Consider the following 19,700-nt stretch of genomic DNA (forward strand, 5'->3'; position numbering starts at 1 on the left):
CAATTTGTGTCATTTTTTGAAGTTTTTTTTGTCATTTTTTTGTCAAATTCTTTTTTTCGTCCATTTTTTCTCAATTTTTTGTCAAATTTTTCTCACTTTTTGGTAAATTATTTGTCCATTTTTATCATTTTTTCTAATTTTTTTGTCACTTTTTTGTCCATTTTTTCTCTGTTTTATGGCAAATTTTCTCACATTTTTGTCACTTTTTTGTCAATTTTTGTCAATTTTTCGTCAAATTATTTGCATTTTTTTGTCAAATTCTTATCACTTTTTCGTCCATTTTTTCTCTATTTTACGGCAAATGTTTCTCACTTTTTTGTCAATTTTTAGTCCATTTTTGTAATTTTTTTGTCACTTTTTCGTCCATTTTTTGTCACTTTTTTGTCACTTTTTTGTCAAATTATTCGCATTTTTTTTTGGTCAATTTTTGTAATTTTTTTGTCAATTTTTTCTCTATTTTTCGTCACTTTTTCGTCCATTTTTTCTCACTTTTTTGTCATTTTTTTGTCAATTTTTTGTCAATTTTTCTAATTTTTTTGTCACTTTTTCGTCAAGGTTTTCTCACATGTCTCTTCATCCTTTTTTTCGTCTCACTCTTGTTTCACACCTTTTTTCCAGAAGCTTTTGGACTGGGCTAAAGCTGGAGAAAATGTGCTCGGTTCGGGTGGGAGTTAGTGCGGTTAATATTGCCTGCAGTTCACAAACTATCCACCAGGGGGTGCTGCAGCGCCCTCAGCACCCTGGGTTCCCACGGCCTTTGACTGGAGCGCAGAACAAAAACACACGACTCGATGGTGGTTTAATGTTTAATAAAATCCAGAACTAAATATACAAATAGAGCGGATTGAGACGTAATAGTGGTATTTTTGAGGCACGGGGGCATCTCGTAGTTAAATAAAACACTCAATATAAAGTCGTAGAAAAACAATCTTCATTTATCAAAACAATGTTTCTAAAAAAAAAAGACAGTGTCAGTAGATAAGGCAGATACAGTAGAACCGCTTTGGCTTTAAGGAGGAAATTAAGACAGATTCCGGAGAGTGGCACTGCTTACGCGCTTTGCATAATTCAGACTTCGGCGGCGGGAAGCTCACGCTGGGAGCGATTACGGCGAGCCACGAGTCGGATATGGATGTGACGAAAATGGGATTGATTTGACGGCGTTTAAAAAAATAATGAGAGGACACTTATGGTAAGGGGAAAAGCCACGGGAAGCGGCGATAAAACGTTACAGCGGCGAAGGGTCCGGAGTCAATCGATGTTTTTAATTAGGCCGCGTGACGTGTTAAGCCTTTGTAATGTCCTCTCTTTGTCAGCGCTACAAACGGGTCTCATAGCGTCGTAGATAAAGGTGCTAAAGCTGTCATCTGGGCCGGATTGTTTAAGCGCTGAGGATGTTTCAAACGAAGGCGGCGCGATTAAAGGAAGTCCAAGAGCAAAGGTGCAATAAGACTGGGTGATGTGGATATATCGACTTCATCCCTATTCCCCAAATGTTTTCCCTATTTTTCCCCCCTATTTTTTCCCAATGTTTCAAATTTTTCCTCCCAATTTTTAATCCTAATTTATTGTATTTTTATTAAAATTTTCCCCTATTTTTTCTCCAATTCATCCTTTTTCCCCCAATTTTTCCCCCATTTTTAATCCTAATTTTTCATATTTTTATTAAAAATGTCCTCAAATTTTCCCCCAGGTCATTCCTATTTTTCCACATTTTTAATCCAAATTCTTCATATTTTCATTCCAATTTTACTCCCATTCCCCCCCCCAATTCATCCCTATTTCCCCAGTTTTTTCCACATTTTTAATCCTAATTATTCATATTTTTATTAAAAAATTGCCCAAATTTTCCCCCCAGGTCATTCCTATTTTTCCAACATTTTTGATCCAAATTCTTCATATTTTCATTCCAATTTTACTCCCATCCCCCCCCCCCCCCCAATTCATCCCTATTTTCCCAATGTTTTACACATTTTTAATCCTAAATATTCATATTGTTATTTAAAATTTCCCCAAATTTTGCCAATTTTTTCCCCAGGTCACCCCTATTTTTCTAGATTTTTCCCACATTTTTAATCCTAATTTTTCATATTTTTGTTTCAATTTTTCCCCTATTTTTTCTAGAATTCATCCTTTTTTCCCCAATTTTTTCCACATTTTTAATCCTAATTATTCATATTTTTATTAAAATTTGCCCCAAATTTTCCCAATTTTCCCCCCAGTTCATCCCTATTTTTCCAGATTTTTTCCAAATTTTTAATCCTAATTTTTCATATTTTTATTCCAATTTTTCCCCTATTTTTTCTCCAATTCATCCCTTTTCCCCCCATTTTTTTCCACATTTTTAATCCTAATTTTTCATATTTTTACTAAAATTTTCCCCATTTTTTTCCCCAGGTCATCCCTATTTTTCCAGATTTTTTCCACATTTTTAATCCTAATTTTTCGTATAATTATTCCAATTTCCCCCCCCAGTCATCCCTATCTTTCCCAATTCATTTCCACATTTTAATCGAAATGTTCCCCTATTTTTCAGAATTTTCAGCTCAAATTTTCCCATATTTTTCCCAAAAGTTTTTTCCTTTTTGTTACTCATTTCCTTCCCTATTTTTCCCACATTTATTGATTTTTCCCCCTAATTTTTCTACATATTTCTCCTATTTTTTCCCCTCATGTTTCTGAATTTCATCCCTATTTTTACAAATGTTTTTCTCTATTTTTCTTAAATTTGTCCCCATTTCTTTAAATTTCCACAGCCAGAGTTTCGATATGTTTAATTTAACTCAGTTTTCCCCATTTTTTGACTCTGGACTATACCCCGGCTGCATTAAAGACACATTACTCACTCTGCAAAGACAAACAAAGTGCCCGTTTTCCTCTTTTCTCTCTCCTCTAATAACAGTTGTCAGAAATGTCCTGGGTCAGAGGCTCCTGAGAGCTGCTCTGGTGGTGAATCCCCGGTGTTTCCTCTCACGGTGCTTACAGATGAAGATGTAACTACTCCCTCTTCTCTTCAGCCTCCACAAACTAAACGGAGACTACGGGGCCGGCGCCGGGACAGTTAGTACGGCTCCACCTTCAGGCTCCTGTAGAGGCAGCAGGTGAACACCATCCCGATCACCTGCGACGGGACAGGGGTTTCATTACAGGGAGAAGAGCTTTAGGACAGTTCAATCCACTACAGCCTTTTTCACTGAGGGCCACATACAGAAAAATAAACAGGTCAGATATAGAACTTCACCTCTATTGGATTAAAGTTAGCGAATTCAATAGACGTTAACTCTGCTTTTTAATTAAATATGTTTAAAGTAAAAAAAAAAAAAAACATCCTTCATCACAGCTTTCTATTAACCTCTTAACTCCCGCCTGAACCGAGAGGATCTTTTTCCTCACGTCAGATTTTTTTTTCCCCATAATTTTTTTGTTGGGTATTCAACTCATTTTTGTAACTTTTTTGTCATTTTTTTAAATTAAAATGCTTTTTTTTTTTGGCACATTTTTGTCAAATTTTTATCACATTTTTGTCATTTTTTTATCACACTTTTGTCACATTTTGGTATTTTTTTCATCATTTTTTTAATCAAATGTTTGTCTTTTTTTTTGTCATTATCACATTTTTGTCATTTTTTCCGGCATTTTTTAATCAAATGTTTGTCATTTTTTTTTTCATTTTTTTTTTCATTTTTTTGTCATTTTTTGGTAAAATTTTATCACATTTTTGCCACTTTTTCATAAATTTTTCGTCACATTTTTGTCACATTTTGTTACATTTTTGTAATTTTTTCAATCAAATGTTTGTAATTTTTTTGTCAATTTTTTATCACATTTTTTGTCATTTTTTTGTCAATTTCTTGTCAATTTCTTGTGACATTTTTGCCACTTTTTCATCACTTTTTCATCAATGTTTTCTCACTTTTTTGTCACATTTCCATCATTGTTTTCGTCTCAGTTTTGTTGCCATTTTCACAGCTTTTTTCCAGAACATACAACTGCCGTTTTTTCGCTTCCACTGAACAATCTGCTGTGAGAACATATCCATATGGGCCCGATTTACACTTGACTTTATTTATGTGATAAATAAGTTCATATTCCACCAGAAAATGGCAAAAAAATTGTGTTTCTCTAAAGATTCTGTTTTCCCCCTCAGCGAAGCCACGCCTCCTTCTCTGACGAGCTGCCGTCTGTATCTATAGCCTTCCGTTCTCCTCCTCAGTATTAATCCACAGGCTCTTTAGCTGTGACGTCGTGTGAGCGCCCCCTACCTGCACACAGGCGATCCCAATGCCCACGGCCCCGATGATCTTCAGATGCTCCAGGATGAAGTTCTCCAGTTTGGAGATGCAGCCGCCCTACAAAACCAAAACAAAGCCTTTACAACACAAGACGAACAGAACGCGAGAAAGATATTTTATTGACGGCTCCGGTTCCCAGACAGAAGAATATGAGCAGTGGGAACATCGACCCGCTCAGTCAGATACGGAGCTCTATCGCATCGATCACTGATTCAATTCAGATTGATCAGAGGATGAACTTTTCCAGCTCTGTGGGAGAGGAAGACGGATTCTCAAACACTTTGGAAGAACTTGTGCAAAATAGTGAACTGCCTTTAGTCCACGACTGTAGGAGGGTACTGGAGGTGAAAAGAATGAGCACCACTGACTCAGAGTTACAGAGCAGAGATTATTAAACTTTCTCCACCATTTTAATACATTTATTTTTGTTGTGATGCAGCTTTTGTGACATTTTGAATGCCCAAGTACTGCATGTTAAAGCCGCAAATGCAGAAAAAAAAATATATCATTGCATTTTTCATTTCTTAGATAAGTTTTAGACAAGATAAGATACGATGATACTTTATTGATCTCACAGATGGAGAAATTGCATTCGATGAGAGAGCATCCGGCAGCAGCACCCATTCAGTGCACACCACTCTTTTTCCACTCTTTCTCAGTGGTTTTCCTTGAAGCCCCGTGTATCAAAACATGAGAATAATTGCTAATAGGTTTTTTAAACAAATAAACTGAAATTGGACTGTTTAACCTCTTAACCTGAACCGAGAGCATTTTCTCCAGTTCAGCTTTACCCAAGTCCTGTAGGCCAGTGTAACGCCTCATTTGAAAGCTAAGATCTACAAAACTCATCTAAATGGATCTTTTTCCTCACGCCATCAGATTATTTCCATCTTTTTTTGCGGGTATTCAACTCATTTTTGCAAGTTTTTTGTCATTTTTTGTCATTTTTCTTTGTCATTTTTTGGTCATTTTTTTGTCATTTTTTCCTCAATTTTTTGGTATTTTTTTGGTCATTTTTTGTCACATTTTTTCGTCAATTTTTTGTCAATTTTTTTGGTCATTTTTTCGTAACTTTTTTTGTCAAAGTTTTCGTCACTTTTTTGTCACATTTCCATTGTTTTTGTCTCAGTTCTGTTGCTATTTTCACAACTTTTTTCCAGAAGCTTTAGATTTGGGTAAAGCCAAACTGGAGAAAATGTGCTCGGTTCAGGTGGGAGTTAAGGGGTTAAGCCTCTTAGCCTCTAAGCCTCTTATGAATTGTGCCCGCCCCTTTATTCGTTCAAGCGGGTGGTAAGAGGTTAATGCACCTGTAGTCGCTTCTCCATCTAATTTGCTAGAATAATATAATTTATGACCTGACCGTCTGATCCCCTGCAATCCCAGGGCCCCCCAGGTTGGGAACCACTGTCTTAGATAATCATTTTGGTATTTTCAATGAACTTATACAGTATTGTTAAGGGATGTCATTATTTTGTAATAAATTTAGATTTGATGAAGATTTTGATTCTTTCCCTTTGTTATTGATTCTGAAATTTGTGTCATTGGAATTGAAAGTATCGATTCTTTGGCGTCTATTTCCACACCCCTTGTTTAAAGGGATATTTCAGGATTTTTGACATAGGGCCTCATTTCCTAGTTATCCCGAGTGTTGCTGATTTCTGGAGATATTTTTTTTTGTAATTCATGCAGTTCTTTTGTTTGAAGAGTTTCGTGGCGCTAGGCTAATGCAAGGCTAGTGCATTTCTATGGTATCAGCTAGCCTGCATTAAAAACAGTCTGACCCGCTCCACAGAGCACCTGAGGCAAATCACTTATAACACCAGACTAACCATATACATGTCTGTGTCGATAGAGTAATTTTAACCATTTTCCATTTAAAGTACCTTATATTTGAGCAGCATCAGCTTCGTGGTTGTATAAGCTACGCGGCGGCGGAGTGATCTGCTAGAAAATAGTCCCTCAAAATGCGATCGTTCATGTGATGCAGGTCAGTTATATTCCAAAAATTACTCTATGGACACAGACATTTATATGGTTAGTCTGGTGTTATAAGTGATTTGCCTCAGACTGCCTTTAATGCAGGCTAGCTGATACCATAGAAATGCACTAGCCTTGCATTAGCCTAGCACCACAAAACTCTTCAAATATAAGAACTGCATGAATTACAAAAAAAAAAAAATATCTCCAGAAATCAGCAACACTCTGGATAACTAGGAAATGAGGCCCTAAGTCAAAAATCCTGAAACATCCCTTTAAGTACAGGTGTAAATAAACCCACGTCAGGGCTAAACTCCACAGATATTCTCGTTCTTAAGCCTGAACTGTGAGCCCAGAGCAGTTTCCCTCCTGGAGCCTGGTCTCACCTCCACCTTGTAGATGTTGGAGGGGTGGTCTCGCTGTCCGCACATGACCGTGGGCGTCTTACAGCAGCTGTCCGGGACCTTCCTCCCGTCGGCGGCCTGGGAGCGGATCCACTCGCTGGCCGCCCAGTCCGTCGACCCGTTGCTCCCGCAGCACTTGAACTGCACAGACACAGGATATTCCAGAAGTAAGAAGCAATCCTAGCTTAGTCAGAGTCAAATACTGTCTTCTTCATTTCCAATTCTGTGGCAGCAACACTAACACGATGACTTCTTTTTAGCTGGTGATTCAAAAAGCCAGAGTAAAGCATGATATATATTGGTTTTATTGAGAAACACTGCGACACACCTCGACTTCTGAGTAAAGTAGAAGGACCAGGGAGGGGTCGTTTGAAAGCTTGAAGTTCCTAGTTTAGTCTCACTTCCTGTTATAAAGTTTTGTCCGAAAATCATCCATGTTGTAGTCGGAGGGAGCATTGGGTTAAAAATTAAATCTATGGAGAAACATTGAATCAGTGCAATAATTCAAAATGTAATGGTGAAGATTTGGTATTTTCTTTACTTTATATGTTATGTTATATGTGACCAAACTGGCCCAAAACCTGAAATGTTAAAATGTAGCTCTGCCTGTAGTGTCTCCCCTGAAGTGGAAGTGAGAAAGAGGCCTGAGTTTTAAGGACTTTGCGTCAGTGTTTGAAGGGCTGTGCAGTGGAGGGAGCACCAGTCCGTCATACTTAGCCTGAGTCAGAAGCACTTGGGCTGGAGAGATGCTGCCGGGCCCCGTCACTAAAGGCACTAATCTGATGGATAACGGCGCCACGCCCCGGGCGGACACATGGGAGGATACGTGACCCCGTGTGGGAGTGGGACGGGTAAAATCCTCTGGAAGGTTCGGGATTTAAAGGCCCAACACCTTTTGATTTTAGTCAAGAGTTAGTCAAAAAAATCTCTTCCATTTGAGTATTTGAGTCTAGGTTTAGTCGACTAAATATAAGATGAATTTATCATAATCTTTCAAGTTTTTGATGATGATTGATTACCAGATTAGTAGCTGATTATTTTAAAAAGCCGAGACTCATCGATTAGTCCCATCTTATTGGCATTTGGCAAATTTTGACTTCACACAAAAAAGGGATTTACTTTTAGATTTGATTTAACCTGGGTCCCAAGAGACGGGAACAAAACTTCCTAACATACTATATGTTGCGACACATTTCCTCAGACACATATTGGAAACATTATGCGGATATGATTTGGATATTTCAAAGCAAATTGGGTAAATTGGGAAAAAGGTTTTGTGAAATGAAAGAAAACTGTTATTGAAAATGAAGGGCAAACCTGCAGCTGAATGAATTTTGGACCAAAACTTTTTTTTTGGGTATTTTTGATGAAGTCATGGCATAAAAGATCAAGAATGGCAACATGAAAAAGTGGGACATCGTCTAAATTAGTGAGACAAAGGTCTAAATCAGGGGTGCCCAAAGTGGCCCGCCAGAGAATGACCTACTTTTGCGTCCTGTATGGTTAATACTCTCTCCTGTTCGTTCTCAATGGTAAATATGGATGCAGTACACCTTTTGGCCACCAGCGTCAAATTGGGGGCGCTGTTTCACTCCTTTCACAAAGTTAAGCAAACACTGTTGTGGTGTCTTGGTATTTATCAATCACAGAGCTTTGAAGCATCAACTTTCTCATTTTTTCAACTTTTATTGCAAAGGTTGTTGACAACAAAGGTTTATGTTAAAAATGGACTTATAAAAGAATTTATGCTGAACTGACACTTTCAAAATGATCTAATGTGGCATTTCACAGTAGGTACTATACAGGTGGCATTTTGCGCTATATTGCTACAATAGTTGATTTTGTTCAACTAAAACTAGGCTTTGCCATAGTTAACATTAGTTTTAATGTAGCATGTTATTTGCATAGAAAGAATCAAATGCAAATGTATACCGGAAAATAAAATAACTACCGTAAATTCTCTAATACTGGCCTGTGTTCCATTAGAGGCCGGGGATTTTATTAGAAACTATAGTGGTAGAAATATTCCCCATGTTAGGAATTTGTCTCATACTCGTGTAAATAAAAACTCACGTGCAGGAAGTAACAAACGGGAACCTGGGCCGATGGGGACGCTGCGGAGGAGCTGATCCGAGCGTAACTTTGACACAGATTTAGCCACTTTTCAAACCTCCTGTGACTGTATTTGGAAACAGGGCAACAAGTGTTGTGTGACCCTCCAGGGTTTTAATAAAGTCTCCATCGCGTCTTCAAAGCACGTCCAGCTGCTCCGTGTGCAGGTCAGTCCCACGCCTCAAAATAACTCCTCCCATCAGCGCGAGCGTCTCGTCTTCTCTCGGGTCAGTGTCATGATCGATCACAAACACAAACGCTCCGTCTAAACTCGCCTTTTACACAACATAACAACAAATAATCCGGTCCGCGGTAAAAACGAAACAGAAACCTGCAGTGACATTGATGTCAAAGCTCCGCTAACAGCAACGAAACACTTCCTGTTGTCCCGACAAAATAAAAGGCGTCAATGTTCCAGCCGCTGGGAGAGGGTTTGAAATGTTAATTAATAAATGAACCTAATATTTTAGGTGCAAATGGACACGTTTTTCGTTTTTCTTTGTTTTTCTGGTCGTCCGTTTTGCTCAAATAGAAATAAACGCCTGTCTCTAATTGTGGCCTGGTTCCAATAAAGGCCTGGTCCTCGATGTCTTTGAGTAAATAAAGGCCCCGGCCTATATTAGAGCATTTTCGGTATTATTATTTGCAATTATATGGCCTTCATGCTTCACATCGCCGAGTTCAGCCCGTGACCCACAGGATTTTTTTCATTTTGGCCCCTGGAGACAAAAAGTTTATGCACCCCTGGTCTAAATGATGCAGTGCGACCAAAAGAGGGACATTATTATTATTATTATTTCTGGATTCTATCACAGACGGACCTGCTGTGGTTATAGTTAATGTGTATTTCCTGCTGGTTACCTCCTGCTGCAGCTTGTCCACGGCGCTGGTGATGTGTTCGTGAGAGCTCTTCTCGTACTTCTGGATCATGGTGTTCCTCAGACTCTGCTTCAGCTCCTCGTTCAGCTGGAAACACAGAAGCAAGTCTCGAAGTCAGAAACACAATACACAAACCATGGACCGTCGCACTGGCCACGTTCACACAAATCAGCAGCCGCCTTCAGGGCCGCGGTCACTGTAATCAGGTGGCTATTATGTTTGTTATGAAACCCTCTAATTCTCTCATTGACCTAAATGAGGTCTAAACCGAGTGTTAACCATTCCTAAACCAGAAACAACACCCGACTTAAATGCATTACGAAAGCATGAATGAAATTGGAAAATCTAAAGTTACAGATGAGCTGAGTCAAATGAAGAGACAAGTCTACAGCAGAGGCAGGGCTGGAGATACTGACAAACTGTTATATATCAATATCTTTGGGGACTTTCTCGAGAACGACAATGAAATGATAATGTTGCAAACCATCAGAAATATGCAAAAAATGTGTTGGAAAACATCTTAATATATTTTTTTTTGTCGCTCAAAAGGATAATTGTCCTGAATTGGCCTACAAAAGTGCAACCCCTATGCTCCCCCCAAATATTATATTATATATATATATATATTTTGTTTTTTTCCCTTATAATTTTCCATAATTTCCCGCACCTTTTCCCAAATTATTCCCTAATTCGCCCCCATTTTCACTTTGCAGTTTAAAGGGACTAGATGCAAGTTGGCCATTTTATACTCACTACTGCCACTTCAGGTCATGCGTGTAACTGCAGCTTCTATATTAAGCTCGTGCATGACGGCACTTCGGACACGAATTAACATCTTTTTGAGTGACAGTGCTAGCCTGGCTAACACCAGACTAAAATCACAAGTGATATTTAGTCTGGGGACACCAATTCATTTTCTCATAGGAGAGGTGTGGTTGACGATCGTCCATAGTCGTTTATTGGGCGTTACGCAAAAAATAAAAGTCTATCATGCGTCTGCAGGAGCCACAGCCAATCGTATCAGCGTATCCGATGACGTATGACGTACCCGCTGTAAACTTTTGGGCTAAACTATTTAGAACAAGGTCTAAAGCTTGATCGAACAATAGCGTCGCGTCTGCTGCTGTCATGTTTGATCCGTAAATAAACTTTTTTTTTTTATCCGTAAATAAACTACAAGCTTCCATATATCGAATAGCTCGTCATCATCTTGCCGTCCCTCCTCGCTCTGTGATTGGTTCCCAAATCCATGCGAAAATTTCGGCCATGGTCCCCAGGCTGCTGTGCAGTTCTAAATGATTCGAGCGCTCACAGCAGCCAGGTTATGACAGTGCAGGATTTTAGAGGCAGTTGTGGTGAACAGGTCTGAGCTCCTTCTACACATTAGGACATGGCTGGAACATGTAGGGGGAGGAAAATACTTAGTTTTAACATTTTTAAACTCTGTATTGTCTCTTTAAGTTGAATAACAGAAGTAAATGCACTTTTTCATGATATTCTAGTTATACGACAAGCACCTGTACAGTACATGAGTTCTGCAAGTGTATATAATCCATTTATTAATTTATTTTTGCTGTAATGTCTTTATTGTTGCTTTGTTCCTTTTGTTTGAAGAATTTTTATTGTATCGATTTTGGGGGTGGGCTCATAAGCTTTTTGCTTCTCTCCTTTTGAGCAGAATGTTTACTGCTCATATAAACAAATAAACCAAAGTAAGTTGTTTTACTGCAGTTTGCTGTTGCGTCGGTGGCTGAGCTCTGGGTGATAAACTGAAAGTAAACGCTGGTTCTGAAGCTTTGGTGACTTTGTGGCTTAAACAGGCTCACATATTTACTCCAACATTCGTTTTTTCTTCTTCTGCCAGACTTATTTGCAACTCAGTAAAAAAAAAAAAATGTAAACGACGGCGACATATGGTGCAGTAAACCGGAGTCTTCGTCGGGCAACGTCCTTTAATCACCTCCAGAGCGTCGGTAACATTTGAGGGGAGGGGGGGGGGGCAGGCGGTTGGCGAGGGGGGGGGGTTTAGGAAGCCACGGTGCCTATTCCCGGAGCAGCGGCAGACAGCGCGGAGGAGCCGGTCTTGGGGGCTCAGTTTCCATGGCAACGGGCCAGCTGGGAGCGCGCGGCAAATCAAGGCGTGAAGGAGATATCAGCGGATGGCATGATTAGAAAAGAGCGGGGGCCAGAGGAGGAGGAAGAGGAGGAGGAGGAAGAGGACGGAGGGATGAGGAGAGGATAGAGGCGGGATTCTGAATGGACCTGTTGACGGTGAAGAGAGAGAGAGGAGAGAGGAGGGAGGAGGGAGGGGGGGCGCAGGTGAAGGAGGGAGCGTTATGTAACCAGATGAAAAAGTAATGAAGACGTCGATTGTGTTATAGTGGAGCCCCCGCGATCCGAGCAGCGGCAGACGGAGGAGAGGCGTCACGTTAAGCCTCCGACACGTGGAGGGATTTCTACAGGTCGTTTTCAGGGAACAGAATGAGATCATTTTCCCGTTCTCACACGGATGGGGATGGGAGGGAGGGATTGATTATATGACACACACAGACACACGGCTCTGCCAAAGTACGACTCCGATGTGTCAGCTCTGAGGACCTCGGGGGGGGGGGGGGGCGGCCGGGTTTCCTGCTGGGTCCAGAGTCGGGACTAAACGCGGTGAGGCTGCGCTTCGGTTTACACAGCGCAGTCGGGCTTCGGTTTAGCCGTGCGTGTGACACTGAAGGGATTTTATCAGGACTCTTTGCTTTAACCTCTTAAAGGAATAGGCCACCGTTTTTACATACTAAGATATGTTCTTACCTCACTTTAGACGTGTTAATATATCCCCGTCTGGTCTTTGTCCGTGCGCTCTGCCAGGCAAACGGAGCACATACGCAGCCTCTCCTACATGTCATATAGCTCCAAAAAAGCTCACGATAGAAGCTACCAAGCTCTTCCACGTGTTCCCTATTTAAATAAAGTTACGTGAAGTGTTTTCATGCGAAGTATATTTACACAGAAATGTAGCATGTCGATTTTATAAGCAAATAAAAAGGGGGACTATATTGTGAGGCGTAATGATACGAGGAGCACAACGTCCGCGCAGTAACTCCTAAAGACTTCCCCCGCTCACTTCCGTCAATAACCTTTAGGAGTTACTGCGCGGACGTTTTACTCCTCGTATCATTACGCCTCACAATATAGTCCCCCTTTTTATTTGCTTATAAAATCGACATGCTACATTTCTGTGTAAATATACTTCGCATGAAAACACTTCACGTAACTTTATTTAAATAGGGAACACGTGGAAGAGCTTGGTAGCTTCTATCGTGAGCTTTTTTGGAGCTATATGACATGTGGGAGAGGCTGCGTATGTGCTCCGTTTGCCTGGCAGAGTGCACGGACAAAGACCAGACGGGGATATATTAACACGTCTAAAGTGAGGTAAGAACATATCATAGTATGTAAAAACGGTGGCCTATTCCTTTAACCCCCGCCTTAACCGAGCAGATTTTCTACTCACCAATAAGTGTGACGCTTCATTTGAAAGCTAAGACCTACAAAACGGATCTAAACGGATCTTTTTCCTCGCGTTGCTGCCGTGTTGTTTGTTTTTCCCACACCTTTTCATCTAATTTTTACCCTTTTTTTGTTATTCTTTTGTGGCGGTCCTGTTGCATTTTGTTGCTTTTTTGCGGCGTTTTCATCCTACTTTCTTCTTGTTTTTGTCTCTTTTTCAAGAAGCCAAACTGGAGAAAATGTGCTTGGTTCAGGTGGGGGTTGTGAGGTTAAATATAATTAATTACTGATTATATTGACCTACCTACTTGTGAAATACCTTGTGTATAAATTGGGCTGGAAATATTTTATATTTACATGAGTGGTGTCAAGCTTGTCAATAATGCCAGATAAAGTGCCATAATAATGGCTTTTTTAAGAGATTGTATGTTTTCTACGTTTGTTCAGTGGTGATATAGTTCAGTCAAAGTTGGCGACATGAAGAAGCGGGATGTATTTCAGTGGATTTAATAAGAAAAGGAGACTAGGCTCAGCCTCGAGATGGTGGAACAGGAGGAGACAGCGGAGACAGCGGGGAGGCTAGCCCCGTTAGCGGCGAGGTGAAGCTAAACACTCCAAACTCAAGTGCCGCTAAACTCTGCTCGTGGTTAAAATGTAGCTGGAAAAGGTGGTTGTCGTAAACTTTTGGTATATACGATATACGATTCGAACGTCAGTCGTGACCCCCCCCACACTACACGACCCGACTCCGTGTGACCGCCTTCGACCAGACGCGACTCGATTAGACTCGGCACGACTGAGAATTAGAGCAAAATCGGGCATAAAAGTCGTGCAGTGTGTGCTGACCTTAAGATGTTCAGAGATGATGGGGATGTAAAATGGTGAGCTGCACCATCGATTGTAGCAGCATTGTAAGTCTGTCTTAGTGAGTTTCAGATTCTGACCAGCCTGAGGAAAGCTGCCCCTGTTAGCAGTGTTTCTAACATGAGCTGCTGTTGTTGTTTTTGCTTCCACGATTTTTGCCAGATGTTTTGGTGAATGGTCGCCAACAGCCTCTTATGCTGTTTCATGAAATGACTGATCTGTTACAGCGGAAGGAAAGCAATGCCAGATCTCTCGCTCTCTTCTCTGTGTGATCAGGAGATACTGAGGTTGGCAGTTAAAATCTCTCAGGATCTGCCCACGTTATGTTCTCTGCATTTGAGGTTCTCCCTTCAGGACGTCGTCTGTGCTTCCTCTGCTGCAACTCAAGGAAGGAGAGAGACCTTTGTTCTCAAAGCAGTGGAGCTTCTCAACACACAAACATCTCCACTAGAACAAGACCAATGTGGGTTTTTCTATTTTTCCAAATATCTGGTCTATAATCCACTCCAGCAGAGGCAAATTTTATTTTCATCACTTTAGTAAGTAAGTGCTTTATTGTCATTGTATAAGCGTACGAAATAGTGTTCAGGTGTCAGTCCTGAGCCGCGCTGCCTCAGTGAGTGTTGGGGAAACTGTAGCACTCTAGAAACCAGTCTGCCACGTATCTCCACAACAGTCTTTGACCATCTCCTTGTTTGTCCCTTTGTTGTTTCCTGTAGCTCCTCTTGTGCCTCCTCTGTGCTGCAGCTGTGGGGGCTCTCGGTGTCTCTTCAGTGTCTCAGAAGAAGAAATGTGTAGGTCTCAAGTGGGTTTAGCTGATAAGCTAGCATTCTGTTTAACATCAAAAAGCTGCTTTCTTCAGGGCCATTTTGGACTCTCAAAGTAAACAAATCCACCAAACCTCCGCAAAAACACGGTAAAGACGTACAAAAGTGTCCAGATAAACAACGTGGAGCAGAAACCACAAATGCAGCTCGCAGAAAAAGGTAAACAATTCAGCTGCACTGCCATGTCAGACCAGCAGACTTCAGGTGATTCAATCATAGTTTCGGTCCCAGCTTTGATTAGTTGACGTTAGCATTAGCATGCTGCGGTGAGCATTAGCATACTGTTGCTAATGCTACAATTGAATTCTCCAGGTTCTGTGCATGGACATGCAGCATGTCCTTATTGACTTGTTTTAAAGCCCTGACCCTCAGTGACCATATTAGGGTAATCTATAAGTATTTTTTGCTGTCTTCACTACAAAAAGTGAATACCAAACATTGGCTTAAATTACTTGAATTGAGGAAATGTATCTTGTTTTGAGCGGTTTTCACTCATTTAGACACTTTTCCTGTTCGGGCCAAGTTTACTTTGCTTGTTTGAGGACATTTCAGACCAGTTCTAAGGCAAGTCTCGCTTGAAATAAGAAAGTAAAATTGCCAATGAGATAAGACCAATTTTCTTTCCCCATTGGCAAAGAACATGACCTGAAATAAGGACAAAACGTATTGAAACGAGTCAGAAACATCTCAGAACAAGTGAAATAATCTAGGACAAATGCCCAAGAACTTCTTAACTAGTCAAAAAACTAAAATCTGGATTATTATGCTCAAATTGAGATGTTTATATTGATCCAGTTAAATACTTTTTGCAGTGTTGCCTGTGTGCCATCTTGCCTCTCGGGAACAAATAAAGTATTTTGATTTCATTTGTGAACATCGTTTTTGCCATTCATTGAGCTATTATTATTTAAAAGCAAGAGTCCTGGGACACAGTTGCTTTTGACTCTGCTGGGGCTGGTATTGTAATTTGTTGATGACTCGGGAAACACTAACTCAAAACAAGGCACAGACGAACCTGAAAATCTTTCATTTATGAAAAGAGAGAGCTTCCACAAACAATCTCTCCAAGAGGTACATTATGAGACTAATCAGAAGTCATGATTGAGATTTTTGTCAATATAGCGTGAGATTAAGCAGCAGGTGTGAGGCGGATATTGTACTGAATGTCCAGGAAGTTAAAAAAAGTGGTTATTTAGTGTTGATGAGTCTGGTAGAGGAGGTAACAGCTTCTCTTTCTGCTCAGGAGGCCATCATTCAACCATGGTGGGCCCCCTAGTGGCTGTGGGGCCTTATGAATTTACTCAGTCTGAATATTAGAAACGGCTCTGTTTTATCCCGCATACTGAATGGTAAATCATTGCAAACATTAATGCCTCTCACAGAAAAACCCAGTCCGGTCTCCTGCTCTGTGAGGATGTGAGACTCCTAGAAAATATAACAAATACATTCTGCTGCCGTAGCTCTGGCTGTACCTCACAGATCCTCCCGGCTCATGGCTGTGAGCTGCTCTTACATCAACCAGTGGCAAATGGAATTTCTAGTGCAACATTAATGGTGCGGCGCGGTGCCTTTGTGGTGGTGTGATGAGCTCAGCCCGTCTGCGTTGGAGCTCATTCATAAAACAGGCCTCCAGAAACAGGATTTATGCACGACACCGTCTTCTGGAGAGATTCAGAATTCATCCCGGGCATCAGTTCAAGCACACGTGGTTGTAGCGAGCAGGGTTTGGGGCGTGTTCGGCGCCCGGTTCATTTTCGAACAAAATGGTTTGAAGAGGGAAGTTGGCAGAAGTTTCCCAAATGAATGTCCAAATAAATGATGAATAGGAGTTTTAAAAGTGGGATGTGAGCAGTTATGTTTCACTTCTTTTTAGTTGTAATTGAAGGAAAGAAACAACAATTAAAGTTTGTTTTCTTTAATCTTTAGCATAATTTAGTCTTTTTGTTCCACATTTTCTACCCACCTCTAGTTACAGGGCATCTGCAGGGTTGGACAAGTCAGATTTAAGACTTTTTAAGACCTTTTTAAGACCAAAAAATCTCAAAAACAAGACCTGTTTTTGAACGCACAATATATAAATGGACTGTAAAGAAAATCACAGTCACAAAAATCCAAGCGTCAAACTGTTGCTAATAGGCTATATGCACAGTTTCCCCATGTGACGTCTTCCTGGACAGTCAGCCAGACGCAGCACTTCCTGTCGCTGGTCGTTTACGTTCACAATTAGCAGGTTCCCACACAAAAATAGCGATAGCTCAGGATCTGGTTAAGGACAACGAGTTACTGATGGACAGTCACAGCAACGTGTTACAAACATCATGTTCGCTGTGAATCCAGCACCAAAGGAAACGCCAGCTGTCGTAAGGGCGGAGCTTTTATCTTAGAGCTAAAGGCTAGTGTTGAAAAATGATAATATAACATGTAAACAATTAAATATTATTTAAACTACTAACAGGACGATTCTTTTTTGCGCAGGCTCGTTCTAAACTTTGCGCTAGTTTTATTTTTTATTTTGTTAGCCGCGTTAGCTTCAAGACAAAAACATCCACCGTTATGATCACGGAGGTTTCCTCCAGTGAAGTCGTTGCGTCTCACGTTATATTTTCTAACCTGCTCCAGCCACATCCGAACTTTTACTGGCTGTCCTTTACCAAATCTTAAGCTATTGCTTCATTTCTGTGGGACCTGCTAATTTTTAATGGGAAGAGATGACAGACAGGAAGGACAGCCTCTGGCTGACTGTCCAGGCGGAAATCACGTGGGGTCACTGTGCATATAGCCCATTGATATCACAGTGGGATGTACAAACTTAAAGGAACTATACAGAGTTTAAAAATGTCATAATTATGTATTTTCCTCCCCCTACATGTTTCAGCCATGTCCTAATGTGTAGAATGAGCCCAGACCTGTTCACCACAACTGCCTCTAAAATCCTGCACTGTCACTCAAAACAGTGTTACTACAGGTCTGAGGTGCCGTCATGCACGAGCTGAATATAGAAGCTGCAGTTACGCATAAAACCTGAGGTGGCAGTAGTGAGTATAAAATGCCTAACTTGCATCGAGCCCCTTTAACGGCTTAATATTTCCTATTAGGTATTTTAACAACCACTCAAGTTTAAACAACCCTAACCCATAATAAGAATATAGTGATTATTCACAATTATCGACCAAACTGATATTTAGTTTGTGTATTTGAAATGCTTTATAAAACTTGAACTGATAAACATTCACTGTTTCTAAAAGGAAAAAAGCTTTAAGACTCCTTTGCATTGAATAACACAAAACACAGTCAACTTTACTCCTTTATAAATAACTATCATAATTATTTTTATTAGATTGTTTGTAGGCCAGAATCTTGTCTAGGTTATACAGTGCGTTCCAAATTATTATGCAAATTGTATTTCAGTGCCATAAAGGTATGTGATGAGTAGTTCTCAGGTTAAGTCCAGTTAAGGGAAAAACTACTGAAAAAGGATGTTCCACTTTATTAAGCAGATCATCATTTTCAAGCTTTATGGGAAAGAAAAAGGATCTCTCTGCTGATGAAAAGCGTGAAATAGTTGAATGCCTTGGTCTAGGTATGAAAACCTTCGATATTTCATGAAAGATGAAGCGTAATCATCATACTGATAGAGATTTGTGGATGATTCAGACACACACACGGGTTTGTGCAGATAAAGGCACAATGAGGACGGTTTCTGCCAGACAAATACATCAGATGAATAGAACAGCGGCTACAAAACAGCAGACAGGTAGTTGAAGCTGCTGGTGCCTCTGGAGTCTCCCGAACATCAAGGTGTAGGACCCTCCAGAGGCTGCAGTTGTGCATAAACCTTCTATCCGGCTCATTTTCTCATTTTCAAACTAATTTTCAAACAGTCTTGTTCACTGATGAGGCCGTGTAACCCTGGATAGTCGGATGGATGGAGTAGTGGATAGTTGGTGAATGGCCACAATGTCCCAACAAGGCTGTGACGTCAGTAAAGAGGGGGCGGAGTCATGGGGAGAGAGCTGGTCGGCTCCTTTAGGATCCCTGAAGGCGAGTTTCTGCTCTGTGCAGCGCCCAACATGTCAGCGTGAAAAATGTCTATTTTTTAAATTCAATTGTGAGCAAATAATGGGTCAGACACACGTTAATTTTTAAGACCAGTTTACCATGGATTTAAGAGCAAATAGGCAGAATTTGAGCCTTTTTTTTTTACACTTTTTAAGACCCCGCTGATACCTTGTAGTTAAAACTTGCTGCTGTAACTCACCAATGACATAAAAAAAAAGCCCAAGTCTATTTCCCTGATCCAAATTTGAGCCGGTGATTGGTCAAACGATCTTTACCTTCACTGTCAAACCCCTTTTCGACCCATTGTGTTGTTCCTTACCTGTTGGTAGTAAATGTAAGCCAGGACTCCAGCCAGAACCTCAAGCAGGAAGATACACAGCAGCAGGACAAAGTACTGCGGAGAGAAGAGACAAAAGTGTTCACATCGCAACAATAACTAGAACTGCCTTTTATTAAGATTAAAGACGGGGAGCGGCGAAAGTACATACTCAGCTGCAATCGATGCACACAAGCAGCGCAAGAAATGATTTAGAAGTTTGTAACAATAGGATATATAGATGCAAAAAATAAAAAAAATATCGAGTTCTTAGCGTTCCACCATCGGAAAAGTTGCTCGTTCACGCGAAACATTTAAAGTAAAGCCGCGTCAGTCGATAGCCGCTGATAAAGATGTGTTTGAATTAATTAAGAGCCACAATTCCCCCTGTTTATTGACTTTTCCTGCTAAATGAGGCTGATGAATACGAGGTGGATCATTCAGAATTACATCTAAGGTCCAAAGACAT

General features: G+C 40.5%; 1 protein-coding gene across 1 annotated transcript in view; it reads right to left on the bottom strand.

Annotated features, from left to right (window-relative positions):
- Window positions 1-2,989: 2,989 nt before the first annotated feature.
- LOC306961840 (CD151 antigen-like) overlaps window positions 2,990-19,700 on the bottom strand; it is a 61,958-nt gene continuing 45,247 nt past the window's right edge. Inside the window, exons 4-8 of the mRNA XM_079554768.1 lie at window positions 19,235-19,309; window positions 9,647-9,751; window positions 6,656-6,814; window positions 4,263-4,349; window positions 2,990-3,121 (exon numbers count right to left, since the gene is read on the bottom strand). Coding sequence (XP_079410894.1) covers window positions 3,062-3,121; window positions 4,263-4,349; window positions 6,656-6,814; window positions 9,647-9,751; window positions 19,235-19,309 — 486 coding nt within the window. The 3' untranslated portion in view covers window positions 2,990-3,061. The remainder of the gene's footprint in view (window positions 3,122-4,262; window positions 4,350-6,655; window positions 6,815-9,646; window positions 9,752-19,234; window positions 19,310-19,700) is intronic.

Source organism: Gobius niger (assembly GCF_951799975.1).
Source record: "Gobius niger genome assembly, chromosome: 4".
NCBI classification, from domain to species: Eukaryota; Metazoa; Chordata; class Actinopteri; order Gobiiformes; family Gobiidae; genus Gobius; species Gobius niger.